We start from the raw sequence: 20,092 nt of genomic DNA, 5'->3' as shown, positions 1-20,092 counted from the left end.
TTATCCTTTCGCTTAGTATGTATTAAAGTTTAAATAAAATTGAATTTTTCCTTTTTTGAAGGCTATGAATGCAACTTTCGTCTTTGATAAAAAAAAATAGCACATTAATCAATGCGATTGAAAATTTCCATATTAACAATTACGCATTTGGATTTCAGAAAAACTAAACATTAATGATTACCTTAAGTCAACAAAAAATGTTATTTTAGTTAAGTTTGAAGTTTTTACAGAAGAAAACAAGAATTTGTACCAACTGAACTATCTGAAATAGAAAGGAATAGTAATCAAGTAAATTGTTTTTGAAACAATCCTTAAGATATATTTCTAAGAATAAAATTCATGGCTTTTTCATTACTTCCTAGAAAAATATTCAACTTATATCTGCAATTGTGGAAATTTTTTTTCCGGGTTCTACATTTAATTTTTCTTATTCTGTAAGAATAAAATATCATTTAATCAATCAATGTTCTAGTAAAAATAACAGGTTTTAAAATAATTAGTAGATTTGATTTTCTGAGTTTTTTTGTAGACAATGATTTTTTAAATATATTTAACTTTTACGGGAGAGAAAGATGTACACAAAAAAAATTCTTGCGCAATTATGTGTAAGAAGATATCTTATTTTGTTTCCTTTTGTCGTGCTCAAACACATATCCAGTCATCGTGACTCTCAAGATAGGTAATGCTACCTGAATATACCAAACAATATTGCTAACAATAGATACTGCAGATAAAGAAATGTCAATGATCCAACTTTCAGCATAATAACAAATCACATGTCTAACTTGCCCCACTCAAAATTTTTTGTCCTTAATTTGACTTTAACTCAAGAATGACACATCCAATCTTCATCAAATTTTCAATGCACAACTTCACACACACACTACTACAGCATATCTAAATTTTAATGAAATTGATCCAGAGGTTTTGGAAATTAGCAAGCCATAAAATTTTATACACTGGTGTATAAATAAATATATAAGAAAACCACAATAACTGAATGGTATTTCTTTGGTATTTCTCATAAACCGAAACATAGAGAAAATTCATTTTCACCCCCTCCAATCCTATAACTGAAAGTATTAATACCACACCAAATATATATATATATATATATATATATATTTAAAACATTTTAGGCCTAATTATTAAGTTTTATTACTCAATATATTTTTACTTTATTTATCAAACTATGTTTTATTAAATCTAAATAAATGATTACCAGTTGGTATTTATAAATATATTGTTTCTGTTTATGTTGCAATATCATATTTAATATATATATACGAACATACATACATACATATACATTATTTAAAATAAATCTAATACTGAATTAATTAAATTTATTAATAAAAAAAGGAAGGTCAAAGTAATTTAACTATTAGTGAATTATAAATAATTTCAAAATCCAGCTTTTTCACATTTTTCACTTTTTATCTTTTACACTAATAGCTCATGCTGGAAACAAGTAACTATACCAGTATCAACTCATTCCTGTCTAGTATGTCTTTCTGATAAATATTCTTGTTTCTGTACACTCTTGTGATTTATGAAACTCAAAGACTTTTCAAAGAAAATTTCCCTCAAATAAAGGAAAGAAATTAAGTGCTTTACTGATGGCTATGCTGCAATGTTCAAGAATTATTACCACTTTTCAAACTTCTGTGTACATGAGAAAGAGATTCTGCTGAATATTCAGTAGTTATTTTATGCTATTGTTAAGTCTTTAGAGCTAGTATGGACTGTATTGGTATCTGGATGAAATGATGAAACCATGTTTCTTCTAGGATTGTTGATTTTATTTTGTCACATTAGACACACTTAAAATACTATACAAAACAAGTCACATTAGACTAAGAGAATGCATGACCGCACCGGACGGGATTCTTCACTCGAATGGACGTATGAAACTGACTCGTAGGCCAGCACTAGTAGATACTAGAGCGCAGCACTAGCTGCCTCAGACTAGGAATGGAACAGCTATAATCCATGGTAAATCAGGTGTTGAGATAGCAGAAACAGTAAAATGATTACCTCAAAAGGATAGTTTCAAAAATTATCTGAGAAGCAGATCACAACAGTAACAAATGTTTTTTCACTTAAGTCAATTTTTGTTTAACTTTCAAGAATCTGGACAATTAACCATATCTAACTTTCAAAACTGTTTTGAATATATAAACTACCTCCTTGTACAAGATATTTTCATATCTTTAAATCAACAGACTCTTTAGTAACAGTAGAAGCTAGAAGAATCACTATTGATAGCAAATACTTTTAACATGCAATTTCAGAAAAAAATATACCCTACAATACTTGCAAGAGAATCTTGCTTGTAAAATATTATAGAATCTCATTTATAACAATTTGGAATGATGACTGAAGAAGACAAAGAAGAAAATGTTATTGCCAAGCTTCTTTACCCTAATGCACCATCATCATTTTCTTTTTCAAAGCAAATAGATTCTTGCCCTGCCCAGATACACACAAGTTCATCATAAGCAACATCTGGAAGAACATGTCACTTCACAACAGATTGCAGACAATCCAGAAAAGAGTTGTTTCAGGATAAGAAACAAAATTGCATACAAAATATTCAAATAATTTTCTTTTGTTTGTAAATTGATTTAGAGTTACTACATAAAGTTACTTTAAGTATTAAAGTCTTTAAATTTCATTTATGTTGACATTTTAAATATATTTATTTTCTTAACCTGTTATTCCGTTTTATGAATGTTTGAAATCTAATTCACTAAACTATATTAAAAATATATATTCATAGAATGTGTGAAATCATAAGACCATTCAAGTATTAATTGTTTTATAAGAGACAAAATTATACCATTGTTTTTATATTTAGGAAGTTTAAAAATCAAACAGAAGAATGAACACATGGAAAAAGCCTGGTATTACTGTAAGATATCAGATAGAGTATATCATGGTTAAACAAAGATTTAGAAATCAACTTGACTGCAAAGCACATCCTGGAGTAGACATTGATAGCAACCATAATTTAGTGATAATGAAATGTAGATCGAGGTTTAAAAACCTGAAGAAAAGGTGTCAGATGAATCTGTGGAATTTAGAGAAGCTTGAGGAAGAGGAGGTAAGAAGATTTTTGAGGAAGACATCACAAGAGGTCTGAGTAAAAACGATAAGGTAGACAATTTAGAAGAAGAATGGGAGAATGTTATAAAGGAAATTCTTAAATCAGCAGAAGTGAATGTAGGCGGAACAAAGAGAAGTGGTAAAAAAACCTCGGATATCAGAGGATATATTGGAGCTGATGGATGAATGTAGAAAGTATAAGAATGCTAACGATGAAGAAGATATAAGGAACTATTTACTACTAAAGATGGTACACCGATTTATAATACGAAAGAAAACGTCTACAGGTGGGTGAAATATATTGAATATATGTTGGAAATGAATTAGAAACTGGTGTTATAGAGGAAGAAGAGTAAGTTGAACAGGATGAAAAGGGAGATACAATACTGAGATCTGAATTTAATAGACCATTAAAAGATTTGAATGGCTCCTGGGATAGACGGGATACCAGTAGAATTATTGTGCAATGAAGAAGTAAAGATTAGAAGCTTTTGAAATGCGGTGTTACATGATAATGTTAAAAATTAGGTGGGTGGACAAAGTGACAAATGAAGAGGTGTTGCGGAAAATTTATAGGCCACATATTATCCTGGAATAGCCACTTTGATACTGGAAAGACAGGTATATGGGAAAAATTGTGAAGACAGGCAATGTTTGGAATATGTAAAACAAATTGTTAGTAATGCAGGATGTAGAGCGTATACCGAAATGAAACGACTGGCACTAGATAGGGAATCTTGAACATCTGCATCAAACCACTCAAATGATTGAAGACAAAAAAATATTTATAGAACAAGCCAATTTAATTTCTTTATTACTAAATAATAGTAATAATAATAATATTAATAAAACAGCATAATACAGATTAACTAAATTTTCTAAAATAAAATACAATCAAATAAAATATTAAAGTACACTGTAATTAAGATTCAAGTTTTATACAAATCCAAGTTGAAATCCCAAAAATAAATATAACAAATAATATTAATATATCTATTTGGTCAAATAGATTAGCCAGATGGGGGGGGTCCCCATAAGAAAAAAAGCTAAACTTAAAAAGGAGAAGCTACATAGACGATAACAATAATAGCCTTGACTGGACTGATAACAAGAGTATAAAATAAAAAAATAAACACATAATAAAATTGGCATAATAAAATTTACACACAAAAACAAAAGGAACATCTAACAACAAAATTTTAAGTTAATATTCTTGCAAATATTTAAACTGAACCCAAAAAAATCATCTTGGAGCACTTATACAAAGTTGGTTTAAATTATCAATTGAGAAAATCACCAAACCAATGTACTCCTAAATTAAATTTCGACACTTATCATTAGTATTTTTGGAAATCTTTTTAAGCAATCTATTATACAACAAAGCGACAATAAAAATGATACATCTTTGTGTCATTGTATTAACAGTGCAGTGAAAGCTTTGGGAACATTAGGGTTCAATTTATCACAGGTATTGAAACTAGTTACCTAAGGGCCAGATTTCTGCTAAGGCCTTGAGAATTAGAAAGAATCTTAAAAGTAAACAATTTACCAAAGGTTAAAATTCTAATTACTTAAATGACAATTGAAGAGAAATTATATGATTTGAAAGACATACTTATAATTTTATGTTTCTGATTTTTAAAGGTATGGCAAACAATAATAGTACAGGAATTATATGAAATCTATTTTTTTTCTAAGATGACTATAAAGGGTAGTATTAATTCATTTTATATGTTCTCTCTATTTCAAAATTGAATTCAAATTCAATCCTGGATATTTAAAAATAATCAAATTTAGATTATCACATATGAACACAAATCAGGCTCATGATAAAATACATATATATATATATATATATATATATATATATACTGGTTAGTAGGACTGGGATTAACATATTTAAAAGAAATAAAGTGTCCTCAGGTTATGTTCGGTAGTTTTCACACATCAATATTTATAAAAAAAAAGGCTATGTTATTAGTAAAGGCTTGAACATACAATTTTGCTTTATACCCAGTTATTAACATAAATAAAAGCACACATAAGGGTCCAGCTCAGAGCCAAAAAATACCCAACAGGAATTCAACACTTCAATGCAAGGATAAAACTAACATTACCAACTGAGCTCTATATTAAGATAATTCTTTGGCATTATAAATCTTATTTATTAGATTCAAGAATGTATGTTTTTGTTTAAACAACTCTGAAAGCCAAACTGACTCTTGTTACAAGGAAATTTTGCTTATACAAGGGCATTGCTTTAATTTTAGTAATGTTCTCAGGAATGTTTGATATCATTGGTAAAAAAATTGGTCTATTATAATTGCCCAATTTATTTCTTAAAGAACAGTACCATCAGAACATGTTTATGACAAGACAAAAATTTTTTAAGACATTCAAAAGTTAGAGACTGTGTAGTCAAGAATAATGCTGGGTGTTACACTTATATAATCAAGAAACAGTTAATGCCATCCAGACTATGGACTCCTTTACCTTCTAAATAATAAATAATACTGGCTGATCCTCACAAGTAACAGTTTTAATAAAAAAAGATTATCTGATTAATCTAAGAAACTAGAAAATTATGCTTATATAATTGTCTTGGGATTGAAAAATAGCATTATTGATTAATAAATTGCCTTTAAAATTATCATCAATTTTAATAAGAAACTTTAAGAAATTTTAATTAAGAAACAACTACTTTATTACCCCTCTAAAAAACAATTCAATTTATATCACTGACTGAGACAGAAAATGTACACCATTATATTGCTATTGCTTTTAATTCAAAATTGATATATTTGTGCATTCTGATGAAGCAGATCTCTATAAAGCTGTACAACATAGAGAAAAAAAAACAGTAATTGAATGAAATTATTTTTATAATTAATTATATTCTGCAAGTAGGATGCAATGTGGTAGGCTATTAATTAATAACTCATTAACAAGAGCATAAATAAATAAAAAAAAATAATCTCTTAGATAAGAGTTAATTATTATTAAAAACATTGCTTGCAGTCATTCAAACTGAGTTAAAAACTTATACCAACCCAATGATGATCTGTTAGTCCAGTATCTTAACAGGCATATTGAAATCTAAAATAAATTCCTAATAAGTTTAACATAAATATAATCAATACAAGTTCTAAAATTTTTATTGGAACATCAACTAATAGCTTTATATTAAATATTACCAAAAGTAATATATATTTATTTACAGTAACATTAGAACAAGATCAAATGTAACTATCCAGAGGATTTTTTCTACAATTGTAGACACACAGTTAACACAAAAAGTCATGATTTTTTCTTCTTTGACATGATAAAACATAATTTAATGGTTATTAAGAAAAAAAGACTACTTAATTATTCCTTTCAAATTTCTTTATAAAAACTCTTGTTTTCTGCTATAAATACTGCAAAATAAATTAAATACAAGAGATCTTGGGCTTATCATAATCCTTACAGTGTTTAAGTATTAATTACTATTTTTTTAAATCCTGATACTTTAATAACATTGCAAATGGAATTATTCACAAAATAATATATGATAAATTAACAGTTTACATCACACTCACTGTATTTGCAAACTAAACTTAAATTTTTTAATATTCACAATCACTGATTTATTGCTAATGTATCATACTATTTTTCTTTTATAAACAAACGTACTTACTCTTCAGTTGTAAGATCTAAAACAAACGATAAATGCATTCGAACTAATGTGTAGAACTGTTCTGGATCTTCACGTCTTAGTTTTTTTGCCAATTTCCAGTCACTGCCCTCCAAAATTGTACCTAGTTCCATTCTTTCAAGAACTAATTTTCTCTAGAATAGTAATGAATTTATTAGAAACTGCTCATGGCAGTTAGGGTAAAAACTACTGTAGTTTATTACGGCCATTTTTCAAAAACTTTCCACAATAATGGTGGAATTCAGCAACAATATATTTAGCGATAGCGAGCCGAACAAGTTATAACTAAACATAATGAATAGGATTTATCGGATAACTGTTTAAGGATCATACTTAAAGAAACTCGAAATTAACTACTCAAGCAATCATAACCCATGACAACTTCCTTTCATCAAAATTGTATTCAAAACTAAACCAACGGACTTTCAGGATGGTCAACATCAGATTAAAGTTGCCAAAATACTCACACATATAAATTTTGAAATAGAGTCAGCACTAAGAATTAAATTAACCTGTCAAAATTTTCTTTTATATATATATATTTTTTTCTATTCTATTCTATTTTCATAATGGGTGATTAATCTTTTTTCAAAAATGTTTGTTCTTATCTAATTTGTCTTACTAAAATTTTACTATCTCAATCAATTAAAAAAATAAATATAAAATAGTTTTATATTACGTCAACAAGATTGTTCTAATTTATTTCGATAAATATGTTTTCATAACGGTACTGTGCTGTTGCTACGTACATCACTGTCCAGTGGCACCCACAGAGTGTCAGATCCGTATTGGAAGTGAAGGAAGGTTTGTGTGATTGTTTAGTAGCAATGGGATTAATCAGTTCGTTTACAATTACTTCTAAGAAGTTAACGGTAAGTATATATTCCATTTTAATTGTTCATTACATGTTGAAGTTTCTTTTTATTAATTAAAATTGATTCAAGTGTCGTTCTTGTTCAAGGTCAAACATGTTGGTAACTAATTATAACAATAGTTACAATTATGATGTATTATAAGCTTTGTCTGAAGATAAAACCTTTCTGCCGAGTGCGTGACGTCAGTTATAAGTTTTATATTTCGTATTTAAGTTGTTAATTTATCGGAATGCCATAATTCTATAAATCTTTTCTGCCGAGAATAATGGAAGCAGATGTTAGGTTTTTGGGTATACAATTTATTTTATAATATTTGTTATAGGTTTATTTTTATTACTTTGGGGCTGCTGTTTTATTTGAAATTGATGCCTAATTGAAGTTATTTGTTAAAATAAAATTGTCATTCTCGTTATATCGTAACAGATTTAAGCACCCAATTAACTTAAATCCTCAGCTAGGTATGTTTGTTGACTAGTCATGTTACGGTACTGCAAGTCTGTTTTCGGTTTCGAAATAATGCAGAAAGCAGGTAAATATTTGATCATCTTTGTTTTATGAAATATTTATAACCAATTTTATAATTCTAAGTTAAAGAGATTTCTGACTTTTTTTTTGCAGGTGTGCAGTATGAGTAAAGCTTACTCTTAGGAAGGATTATTTAATGGTTACAGCAAGTTCATCGTCTAGTCTTCTTTTGCCTTTGATTTTGCTTCTTAACATCACTAATATCACAACATTAAAAACCGAAATTCAATCAAAAAAATGGATTCCACAGAATCCGAACGATCACTTTCTGGAATTTCATTGCCTCAGTGGATGAAATCTAAAATTGCAGACAGGTACAAAATTTCTTTGAATTCTTATTTTACCAATTTTAGATTATTTGTTATTACTTTAGATAGGAATTGCTTTCTGTTGTTTTGTTTAATTCATTTAATTATGTTGTTTGAATGTAAAGTATATTTACCTGGTTAATTTTATTTTAGGTACTATTTATGCATGTATTAATTTTTAATTATTTACTTTATATCATCGTGACAGATTTTCTATTAATTTTCTTTTTTTTAAGTATAAAACTGATAGCTACTTTGAAACAAGTACATTAGCTACATAGGTTGAAATTAATTTTTTTTGTCATTTGAGAATAATGCCAATTAAACAAATTTTATTGTTGTTTAAGAGTCAGTATAACCAGAAGTAATATCTTGTATTTAAATTTTATGTACAATGTTTATTGTTCATTCATTTTGCATATTCAATATAAGAGCTCTTCTACTGTAAACAAACTCATGGTTTTATGCTGTTTGTGAGTATTAGATGATAGATAAAGATGCAAGTTATAAATGCTTCTTAGATAAAGATTTTTCAATTATCATAAAAATTGTGGCTGGTTTTGTTGTATTATTATAGTTCATTTATGTTAAATTAACTTATCCTGAACATGGAATACTCTTACGAGATTAATAGTTTATGTATTTTATGATAAAGAAATTTATCACTTTCAATTCTATTGTTGAATGTAACATAAATGTTTTATCTTGTCACTCATTGCTTCCTGCTTGGGTTGATAAATTAGATCTGCATAAAATCCCCTCCTCCAAACGTTTGTGTAAAATTTAGTTCATTAATAGAATTAAAAAAAGTAAGAGCCAACAAAATTATTTTGCTAATTATTTAGAACATTTTAAAATTACTAACTGTTTGTTTATTACTGGGTATTTAAATAATAGGAAAAAATGGTGATAATCTCCAACTTGTCTATGATAACAGTGTAATTTTTCATTTACAAAAGTTTCTTTGGTACTTATGCATTAACCGGCACACTTTTTTTTTTACATATACTTACTTATAAAGCTATGTACACATATTACTAAAATTATTTATTTTATAACCATAACTTGTAGATAATTTATATATTTAACGTTAATTAAATGAGGTTAGCGAGTGAAGGTTGATTTGTTAATTATGTTGATCCCTTATAATGACGAAATCGTATATATATTAACATAACCTAACAAAATGTTGCTAGACTCGTCTAATAATATAATTATAGTGATGTATCATACCTATATATGTAAAATAATAGCTGTATGTGTGTATGTAGTAGCTGTACATGTACAAAACAATATGCGTTGCCGATTAACCTTTTGATCTCAACAAATGTTCTAGTATATTGTTGCCCAATTATCTGCATGGCGGTGCATGTGCCGGTTCATTAGATCTTATTTCCTATGCCTGTACGTGAATGTTTGGTTTGTTAATACTAGTAATGCACTCTGTTATGAATTTAAGGAACTTTTTTTATATACAAACGATAACACGTTCAGAAGAATGTGTGTTTTTTGTTGCTTTCTTGAATTTTATTCACCTTGCTTTCCAAGAGAAGCAGTTTGGTTGTGTTTGTTATTCCATGTGTAGTTAGTGCTTTGTAATGAAATGACTAAATTTTTTATTTGTGTTGATGTAATAATTCTATATCTCACTAATCCTGAATCAGACATTGTAGATTCGGGAGAAATTAGTGGTAATCATATACTGGGTGGCGTATAGCTGTGCACATTGCTTGCGAGAGAGATAGATCAATAGGATGGGGGAACAGTTGAATAGGTCATTCCTTTATGAAAACATCTCGTATAGCTCTGTATACTTACATAGTATGCAATACATTGTCAGAGTTGTTCAGGATAGTTAATGGCGTGGTAAGCCAACCATCAGTCTATGTGCACAGCAGTACACCTCCTGCCATAGTATCGTATTAGGTGCGAATGACAATGACAGTTCTGATATTATGAAAATGAAGTAGTTGTACAAGGATTACCACACCTTCTTGCGCTTTAGAAACTAGTCGTAAACAGATTTGTAAAAAGTGAATAGTTTAGTGTATAAATAGAATATTGTGTCTTTAGAATAAGGTAAATTGATTTTATTTTTATTGGAAATTATACTCTAGTTTTATACAGCTGCTGTTTTGTTTTTAGAATGTGGTATTTTGCTGCAGAGGGGGTTATTTTGGCTACATTTTCTAGTTAATGAGCTTAATAGGCCTATATAAAATTTCATTTTGTGCTCATAACATAAATAAAAAAAACTACCAGTAAGCATACCTGTACAAAAGTATTTTACTTATTGTAACATTTATGTATACTTAAGGATTCCACCCCCCAGGCTATTTATACGATCTTTTTTACAATTATTTAATAATATGCCGGCCCTGAGTTAAAGAGAGTAGAAATCAGTTGTTGTTAGTGTAAATAACATGTTTTAAAAAATAAAGTATTACTAGGGGGGAAAATAAAAAAACTCCGGCTGTGGGCACAGTTCACTCTGGAAATACCTAGGGATTTGTTTTGAGGTATTAAGTTTTGGATAATTTTCCATTAGCAAGGTATCGTGTAATAATTTACAAGGTGTCCGTAAAGTCTTTTCATGATTACAAAAATTTATTACAAAATAACTATTACAGTTACAGCTGTGCAGTTTGTGGCAAAAGAAAGAATTATCAATTTTTTTTTTTACCAATAAACTTCAACATGTGTGCCTTTTGTGTTGCTCATAGAATGTTCAACCAATAATCAATTTCTCGCCATGTGTTGGTCAACATTTATTTGGTAACACTAGCAACAGTTTCAGTTATTCTGCATCTCAATGTGTCTAAATCAGGTGTGGATGTTGTATAGACTCCATCCTTAACATACCCCAGAGGAAAACATCTAAGGGATTTATGTCTGATCATCATAGTGGCCAGGGAATGGGATCATGCCCAATTCATCTGAATGAAATTATTCATTCAGAAAATCTCTAACTAGTAATCCCCAATGTGGTGGTATACCATCCTGCTGGAAAACCACTGTAGGTTACAAGTCATTTAGTTGAGGTATAGCAAAGTGTTGCAGCATAACACTTAACATAATAGTTGAGTGTTGCAGTATAACAGTTAACATTTACCTGGGTAAATATTAACTGTTATTGATTGCTCAGTGAAAAAGAAGGAACCAGTGATTCTGTTGTCCATCAAACCGCACCACACATTCACTTTAGGGAAATCTCTCATTTTTTCCGTGCTAAGTATGGATTTTCTGAGCCCCATATTCTCACATTATGCCTGTGGAAAGTAGCCTTGATTGAAAAATACACACGCTGCAGGTACTCATTGCCATTATCAATTTGTTGCAAAGGCAGCATGACTATGGTCGTCATGTGGCTGTAGAAGTTGCAATATCTAAACTGTATATGCATGCAGCCTTACACAGTTTCTTGTGTAAAATTTTGTGCACTGTTGACTGGGGAATCCCTAGTTCACAAGATGCATGACTGGTAGATGTGGAAGGGTAGAAATGCTTGGTGCACTGCATTAATTTAATGATGGCTATTCATCATTAATCATTACTTTTTAGGCATAGACTGTACCACTAATACTATATGCAAGCAAGTCTAACACAACATAACAAGCTTCCCAACCTCAACATTCTGTGCACATATACCATAATTTTATTGCCAACTTTCATCACACTTCTTTAATGAAATTATTCAAAATTGTTTTGTAAATCAGTTGTATGTTATATTATGAGACCATTAAAAAATTTATAAATTTTACTTACATTTCTTTGCAAATAAATCTACAACTTCGTTTCTTGTTTTAATATACTTTACTACAACGGTACCGTCAATTACATTTTCTTTGATGAAACTATCTTATATCTATGTGTTTAATTCAGGATTGTACAACAAATTTTAATCGCTGACCAATTATCCTCATAAATGAAGACAGGATTTTCATGTATCTAAAAACACCAAAATGAAATAAAATATTTCTTAACCAACAAGCTTCAGTTGGTGTATGTAGCCTCACATATTCGACTTAAAACACTTGATAAAGAAACACATTGCTGCTTTTTACAACACAAAAATACTAAATTTTCAAAAATTTTAAACCAATAACAGTTGTTGATTTTTTTAATCACAATCGCCATCGAAATATACTACAATTGCTTGTTCTGACTTATAATAAAGAACAAATTTCAGTGTTTTTTACAATAATTAATTTGTGTCATTTTTGAAAGTGACTCAAAATATTAGCTCGACTCATAACTGGTTAAACCCATTGCTGTATACCTCACACTACCAATTATTTGGTGGCATTGCACTTCTATTTCCGGGCTTTCAGGTCTACCTTCTTTTAATAAATCAAATTAACAATTTTTATCAATCAGTTTTCAATCTTAATGTATTAAACTTTTGAAGAACCTTTCACAAGAATTGCCCTTTATCAATAATTGTGATGCCTTCCACTATATCTTGTTTGACATTTACACTTAAGAAATTAGAAATATTGCAAAGATCTTTCATTATGAAATTTTCATTTAACATATGTTTTAGTTAGCTACTTCATTTTAACTATGTCTTTTTCACTAGGACTAAAAATTAGAAGTCATCTGCTTATAATAATAAAATTACCTTTTTATTATTTGTAAATAATGAAAAGATCTTTCTCACACTTAATGTACAAATAATGATCAATTTTAGATCTAATAAGATTTTAATTTTTCATTACAGAATCAAATTTAATATGCAGATTTTAATACTTCTAATTTCAACTCCATCTGGTAATAGAATATACACTTTCTCTTGTATTTCACCATGTAAAAACGCACCTGTCACATCCATCTGGTAGCGTGGTTGACCCCCAACTAAAGTGCCACAGTCTTGAGTATACTAAACATTGATCATTTTGCAACAGGAGTTGATAATTATTCAACATTAAATTGTCCTGTTAGAAACTTCTGGCCATCTACCTAACTTTATATTATACCTTAATTTTCTAAACTACTTTCCTTTTAAATACCTCTTTAGTCTCTATTACTTCCTTATTTACTAATGATATTATTTCAGTCCATGTATTATTTTCATTTAAAACCTTTGATTTAGCCTTTATAGCTTCAGACAATTTATTTGCATCGTTGTATTTCATTGTTAGTGCATACATCTTTAGTCCTCTTCTGTATTGACACTTGCAAAGTTTGTCTCATCATCTTTCAACCAAACTAGCTTTGTTATTCTTCTTCCAATTTTTTTATTTTCTCCTCGTATTTCTTGTTTGTTTTCCTGTATTTTCCTATGTTGCTCCTCATTTTCAATATTTTGTCTTTTCTTGTTCTGATATCTCTTTATCTTTGTCTGTTTCATTCATTCTCTTCATACTGAATTTCATTGATCATTTCTGGTATTTCAATTATGTTTCAAAGTTCTTTTCTTTCATTTTTAGGTTTTATGTTAACAAATGCAACACCTCCTGCTATTTCTATGTTCATTGTTTTGTGTTTATAAATTCTGTATCCTTTTGTTTCCTCAAGTGAAAATTCCACCATTAATTTTAGCATTCCAATTTCAATCTCTTGTATAGTAGACGTGCTTTGTGGCAAATTGTTTATTAAACCATAATTCCAACGGTGCTCTTCCCTTCTACTGTTCTGATAATGGTTCTGTTTAAAATGTAATCGGCATTATTCACTGCTTCTGCCGAAAAAGTTTTTCCAGTGATTTTGCTGGTAGTATAGTTTTAGGTGTCTCATCTCGCTCTTGACTTAACAATTCTGTTCAAGATTATGTTGCACTCTTTTGTGGGACTATTCCTTCTTGCAATAATAGCAAACTTACATTTTCATTTACAAATTTCTTACTGTTTTCTAATCTTAAAACTTAATCTCATTACCTGCAGTTTTCTTTGATTTTATTAAATATAATTTTAATTTTTTTTATACTTCACTCTTTTCTTTAAGAAAATACAATACTTTGTAATCGTTAATCAGTAAAAAACATTATCATTCTTTGTAAAATTTCCACTTGATCCAAAATCATATTTTATCCTATACTCAAAGCATGAGTCAGTGAAAATAAATTTACTTTTAATCCGATACATATAGAACATTAGTTACTGATGTTGAAACCCATTCATGACTGTTGTAATACTCTTAAATTTATTTTTCCAATACCCATGACTTTGACCGATCTCCTATTATTATATATGTATCAGCATTTCAATTTCTGTACAATCTTCCATTAGTTCCCGTGTATGGCATTGGTGCTTGCCCGCACCACTATCCACAATCAAATATTCTCCAGACAAGTCTGCAGATATAATAAACTCATTACTCATATTTTTCTTTTTATCGCCATTCATTAATCAAATGTCCATTGATCTTTTTATACATTACCTTTTCAGTTCAACAATACTTTTTAAAATGTAAATTTTTCTTGCAATTAAAACGTTTTGTTTTACTTAGTGTATTAGTTACCAAAGTAACTGCTTGTTCTGCACTGACTATTATTTAAATGTTTTTCTTCAATTAACAGTCTCCACCACAAATCATCAAGCTTCTGATTTTCTGCTAGAACTGATTCCCATGCAGATATAAAATGTGTAAAATTATTGGGTAATAACATAAAACTTTTTATTATAATCAACTGATCTGATGCCGTTTCACAAAATTGCTTAAGTTGATTAACCTTTTCTTCATCTTTAGTAAAAAAAATATAACTACATTTCTATGTTTATATTTATAATTTACAAATCTATTTTCACAAAGCCATTTTTATATAATTGAATTGTAATTTAGCTAACAGTAATTTGTTTTATAATTGTTTGATTTCTTATCACTGTACTTTTAACGGGATTGAAATTTTAAAATCATTAGTATGTCTGGGTATTTAAATTGCCAGTTATATCTAAATGTTGATCTTTTATTTCCAACAATTTATTGTGACATGTAAATCATTTTTATGTACTGTTGCAGAAAACAATTATCTAATTTTGTTTTGGGTTAATGCCACACTTGCACTGCAATTTTGGCAGCTGTACAACAAATGAAATAAAACAATAAATACTGAAACAAACACGTGCATACACACACACCCATATATTTAAATATTAGGTTTATTTGTAGGAGAATGAATCTGTTCTAACCATAGTAAGGAGGTGTGTGTATATCAGAAATTGTTATTTACTAACATTTTATATTGTATATAGCTAATTGTAGTAGCAACTTTAAAATTGGCTTTGTTTAATTATAGATAAATAACTTTTATGTTAGCATATAACAATACAACATAGGTGAAGAATAACCATAGTGGAGCTCTTCTTTGTTATTGCATAACCTGTGGGTTATGCAGTTCAATAACGCACAAGTTATGTGATATTTTTGTACACTACCTACTTTCACTATTTCATTCCTCTATTAATTACAAATCCAAAATTAGTACATATATATTTCTTTTTTATTCCAAATTTTACTTCCTTCTTTTGATCTGCTTCTGTTTGATATGAGACAAAATCTGTTTAGAAATATTGTTGTATATCTTCTATCCCTAAATCACAGATTGATTAAACTTTTTAATTTTTAATAACTTGATAAGACTTAATCATACCAAACCTCAATTTTCTACAATCTTTATACAGAAAGTCAAAAGTAGAAAATTGCGAAAATTAACCTCCCTGTTTTTATTTTGTTAAAACTTTAATGCCATCAGTAATACACTATATAGAAAATTGAACTATTTCAAAGAATTTATGTAATTTTTATGTGTAAAATGTTTTTAAATCCTAAGCAGTTCTTCTACAAGATCAATTCAAAAAAATAAAGAATTACAACAGTATCTTAAACAATAAGTCCCTCTACTGTGACATATTTTGCGTTACATAATAGAGTAATACTTCATATACATAGTGTAGTGGACACATGCTTTCATTAAAACGTCCATTTCATTTCCAGACCTAATAATAAAATATAACTTGACCAGAATGTTAGGTGACTGAAGTTAGGTTGATTCTTGTTCATCATCTTATCAGTATTCTGATAGTCATTTTTAAAACAGCAGTGTATTCTCTAATTACAGCTGATTAGCTAATTATTCTGAGTTACTGTACCTGACCGGTTTATGTATTAAACTCCATACCACATTCTTATATTCCTGCAGTAATGATATTCCGTATTAGCCAGTAGACTAATGGCTAAAACTAATACCTAAATACTTGATGCAATATTGAAATTAAACAAAACTAGAATTTTTTAATCTAATAATTTTTTTCAAGACCTCTTAGTTCAATATTTTATCGAGTTTCAATCTCTTTATTCAGAGGTTTGACTGTTAGAGATTTACAACAATACCATTTCTGAATTTTAGTGGTGACCCGTTTATTGATTTCAGTTTGTTGTTTACTGAATGAGAATTATAGTGATTTATCATTATTTTATTTATGTTGCTTAAATGTGGAGTGTACAATATCAGTTTCTTACGGCTTCACATAAACAAATTTAACATCATACAAGAAATTAACAAAAGGTATAAAGTAAAGAAAAGCTATTAAAAATATGGAATATCTCAATCCATCATTTCTTAATCTCTGAAATAAAAAAAGAGGGTAGTATTGAAGAAGCTATTATCTCAAGCAAGCAGATTCCTGAAGGGAATTATAAATAATACTAATGAAAGACTAGTAAGGCTATTAATGAAAATAATTGATGCTGCCATGTTATTAAGAAAAACCTGTAAAATTCCTATAAATGGTTAAAACTTTAATGCCATCAGTAATAAACTATCTAGAAAATTTAACTATTTCAAAGAATTGATGTAGTTTTTATGTGTAAAATGTTTTTTTTTTTGTTTATTTTTTGTAAGGGGGTGATTCCTAGATAGTTAGAAGTTACATTTGTTGATTATTATATATGCTTGTTTCAATTGTTCTTGGGCTTTTGTAATATCAAGGAAAATTCTTGTTAACAAAAAAAAAATCTGTAATCAGAATTTTCTAATAAAAACAAATGTTAAAATTTGCAAACTTTTACCAAAAATTTTGGCCGATTGCTATTATACTACCTTTTATGTTTTTTTTATACTTATCTTTTTGCTACTATACTTACCTTTCCTGCTGCTGCAGGAACTATAGCCAGGAAAGCTTTTAAATTTATATTAAGCTAGTTATTAGCCAGAGAAGTCAGAATTAGAATTTTCTTTGTAATTATTAAATTTTGTGTAATCTCTTTAACTTAACCTAGTCTGATTATTAATAAAATGTGTGCTATTTTTGGTACATATTATCAAACTTACATGCACTTAAAAACATAGGACATCTGTTTACTTATGTATATCTTGTTATTGATTGTTATGTTTAGATTACTGTGTATTTCCCACCTTCAAGTCTGTCAAGTATTCTTAAATTATAAATTAATATATTTCATGAGTTTTTGTGAAATAAAAACATGATTAATTTATTGTATAATAGATTATGGCTCGGTACATCATTTGGAAATAGCAAGGATAATATTACAGGATTAGTGTGATTCCTTAGATAGTTAGAAGTTACATTTGTTGATTTTTATATATGCTTGTTTCAATTGTTCTTGGGCTTTTGTAATATCAAGGAAAATTCTTGTTAACTAAAAAAAAATCTGTATTGGATAATTCTCAGAATTTTCTAATAAAAACAATGTTTTGTTTTCTGAGAAAGAGATAATAACAATAACTGTGGTCATTATCATAGTTTTTTTTAATTATTTGTAATTATCTCGTTATTTTTTTGTTATAAGAGTCAGCGACTTGTGTTTTGAGTGTTCTCACAATAAGTAAAGAAAGATGCAGTTATATCTTTTTGTTAATTTAGTAATATTATAACTAAAAGCTGATAATGCATTTTAATTTAATCTTCAGGTTTACATGTTGTTTGTCTTTTTGCTTAAAAGCATTTTTTATAAATTTCAGGGAAATGTTCTATTAATTTTATATATTTATTTTTATATACTGGGTTATTCATAAAGAATGCAACAAACTTTCAGGACATAATCTATTGCAGAAAGTAAACAAAAATGTTCACATAAGCAAATGTTTAGAAACACTTGTTAACAAGTTTGAGCTGGTGAAAGTTGGTTTTATTAGTTGAATTTGTATTTGTTATTTTTCTAAAATATTTAATTCTTTTGTTTAATAATAGTGAACATTTTTTTAATTTAATACTACCTAATATTTGCTACATTTTGATATGTTTAGTTTTTAATAAACTTTGAAATTCTTATGTTTGTATTTAGTTTCTGTAGGCTTAATACATTTTACTCAAATTCAGATTCTCTACAACATTTATTTACACTTTTGTGTATTGATTACCTATTTAACAAAAGTTATTTTATGTCAAAAATGGAGTAGTTTTTTATCCTAATATTTTGTCTTTTACCCTACATTTCTCAAAAAAAAAATAGTAAAAATGTAGTTTAGGATTCTTTTTTTTTTTCAATTTTTCAGATCAAATTTCATATAAAACCACTAAATATATCCCTCAATTTTTGTTCCAAGAATTACAGTCTGGCTTAATTTTACCAACTTATCGATCACTGTGCTAATTAGACTCAAAGAATGATTCTACCACTAAAACACAGTAACAGAAAACCTAATACCAATAGTCAATTTGTGGGATCCTCATCAGTTTGTATACAATTCTGTAATTAGATCAACAAATAACAAAAAATAAGGATAAAACCTAAAAAAAACCATAAACACTGTAATGGCAGTGGAGTTATAAATTTTGTGGTTAGTGTTTGATTTTTAAGTTTTTATTTCTTTTTTGTTATTTTTAGATGTAATTATAGAATTGTGTACAGACTAATGATGCACGAACCCATGAAAATTGACTATTGGTATAAGTTTTCTGTTAGTTGTACTATTGCTTATTGCTACAAGTAACTTATTGTGTTATGGTGGTTGAGTTATTTTTTGAACACACACACACACATAAAACGTATTCATATACTTCTTTACTTTATAATTTGTGTATTAAACTTAAATGGTACAACAAATTTTTCTTTAATGTGTGAGTGATGCAGAATATGTTAAGTATTCTTGATACTTAACAATAAGTTATATTCTGGAAGTATTCTTACGTGTACACATACATGTTATCCTGAAATTGAACATAATGTTGTTATGTAGCAACTTTTTTGGAATTCATTGAAAAATTTACAGTGGTAATTATGATTCACTTCATTTTGCAACCGTTTTGCAAGTGAATCATTCATTTTTATGTGTTTTAATTTTTTTTTTGCAGTGTAAGTAAAACTGCTTATAGCATTTCATGACTTAAATTATAATACAAAAAGTTAATAAAATTTAATGTTTAAATGAGATTACTAATTGTGTGCTGTCCTGTAATTTTGTAATTTATCAGTATTTTAATTTTATTTTTTCCTTTATTTACCCATAAATTTTGTATATAATTATTTGTATAATGGTTTTCTTATGTTTTATTGGATTTTTTTCTGAATAATTGATGTCAAGACAAGATTATTGCTTATTTTCCCTAAAATTTTTAATTTATTTTAAAATATGTGTTATTATGTAATTTTTAAATTTTCTAGTATTTTTGTAATGATTACAT

At 28.1% G+C, this 20,092-nt stretch overlaps 2 protein-coding genes across 4 annotated transcripts in view; one reads left to right on the top strand and one right to left on the bottom strand.

The window, feature by feature from the left end:
* RhoGAP54D (Rho GTPase activating protein at 54D) overlaps positions 1 to 7,184 on the bottom strand; it is a 30,413-nt gene extending 23,229 nt beyond the window's left edge. For both annotated transcript variants that reach the window (XM_075365434.1, XM_075365435.1), the window contains exon 1: positions 6,785 to 7,184. In XM_075365434.1, the coding sequence (XP_075221549.1) occupies positions 6,785 to 6,915 (131 nt within the window). In that variant the 5' untranslated portion in view covers positions 6,916 to 7,184. The remainder of the gene's footprint in view (positions 1 to 6,784) is intronic.
* Positions 7,185 to 7,516: 332 nt separating this feature from the next.
* Positions 7,517 to 20,092, top strand: part of LOC142325584 (uncharacterized) — a 43,025-nt gene continuing 30,449 nt past the window's right edge. For both annotated transcript variants that reach the window (XM_075367507.1, XM_075367506.1), the window contains exons 1-2: positions 7,517 to 7,674; positions 8,296 to 8,516. In XM_075367507.1, coding sequence (XP_075223622.1) covers positions 8,440 to 8,516 — 77 coding nt within the window. In that variant the 5' untranslated portion in view covers positions 7,517 to 7,674; positions 8,296 to 8,439. The remainder of the gene's footprint in view (positions 7,675 to 8,295; positions 8,517 to 20,092) is intronic.

This window comes from Lycorma delicatula, chromosome 5 (assembly GCF_047948215.1).
Source record: "Lycorma delicatula isolate Av1 chromosome 5, ASM4794821v1, whole genome shotgun sequence".
NCBI classification, from domain to species: Eukaryota; Metazoa; Arthropoda; class Insecta; order Hemiptera; family Fulgoridae; genus Lycorma; species Lycorma delicatula.
This window is presented reverse-complemented; position numbering and strand designations above follow the sequence as displayed.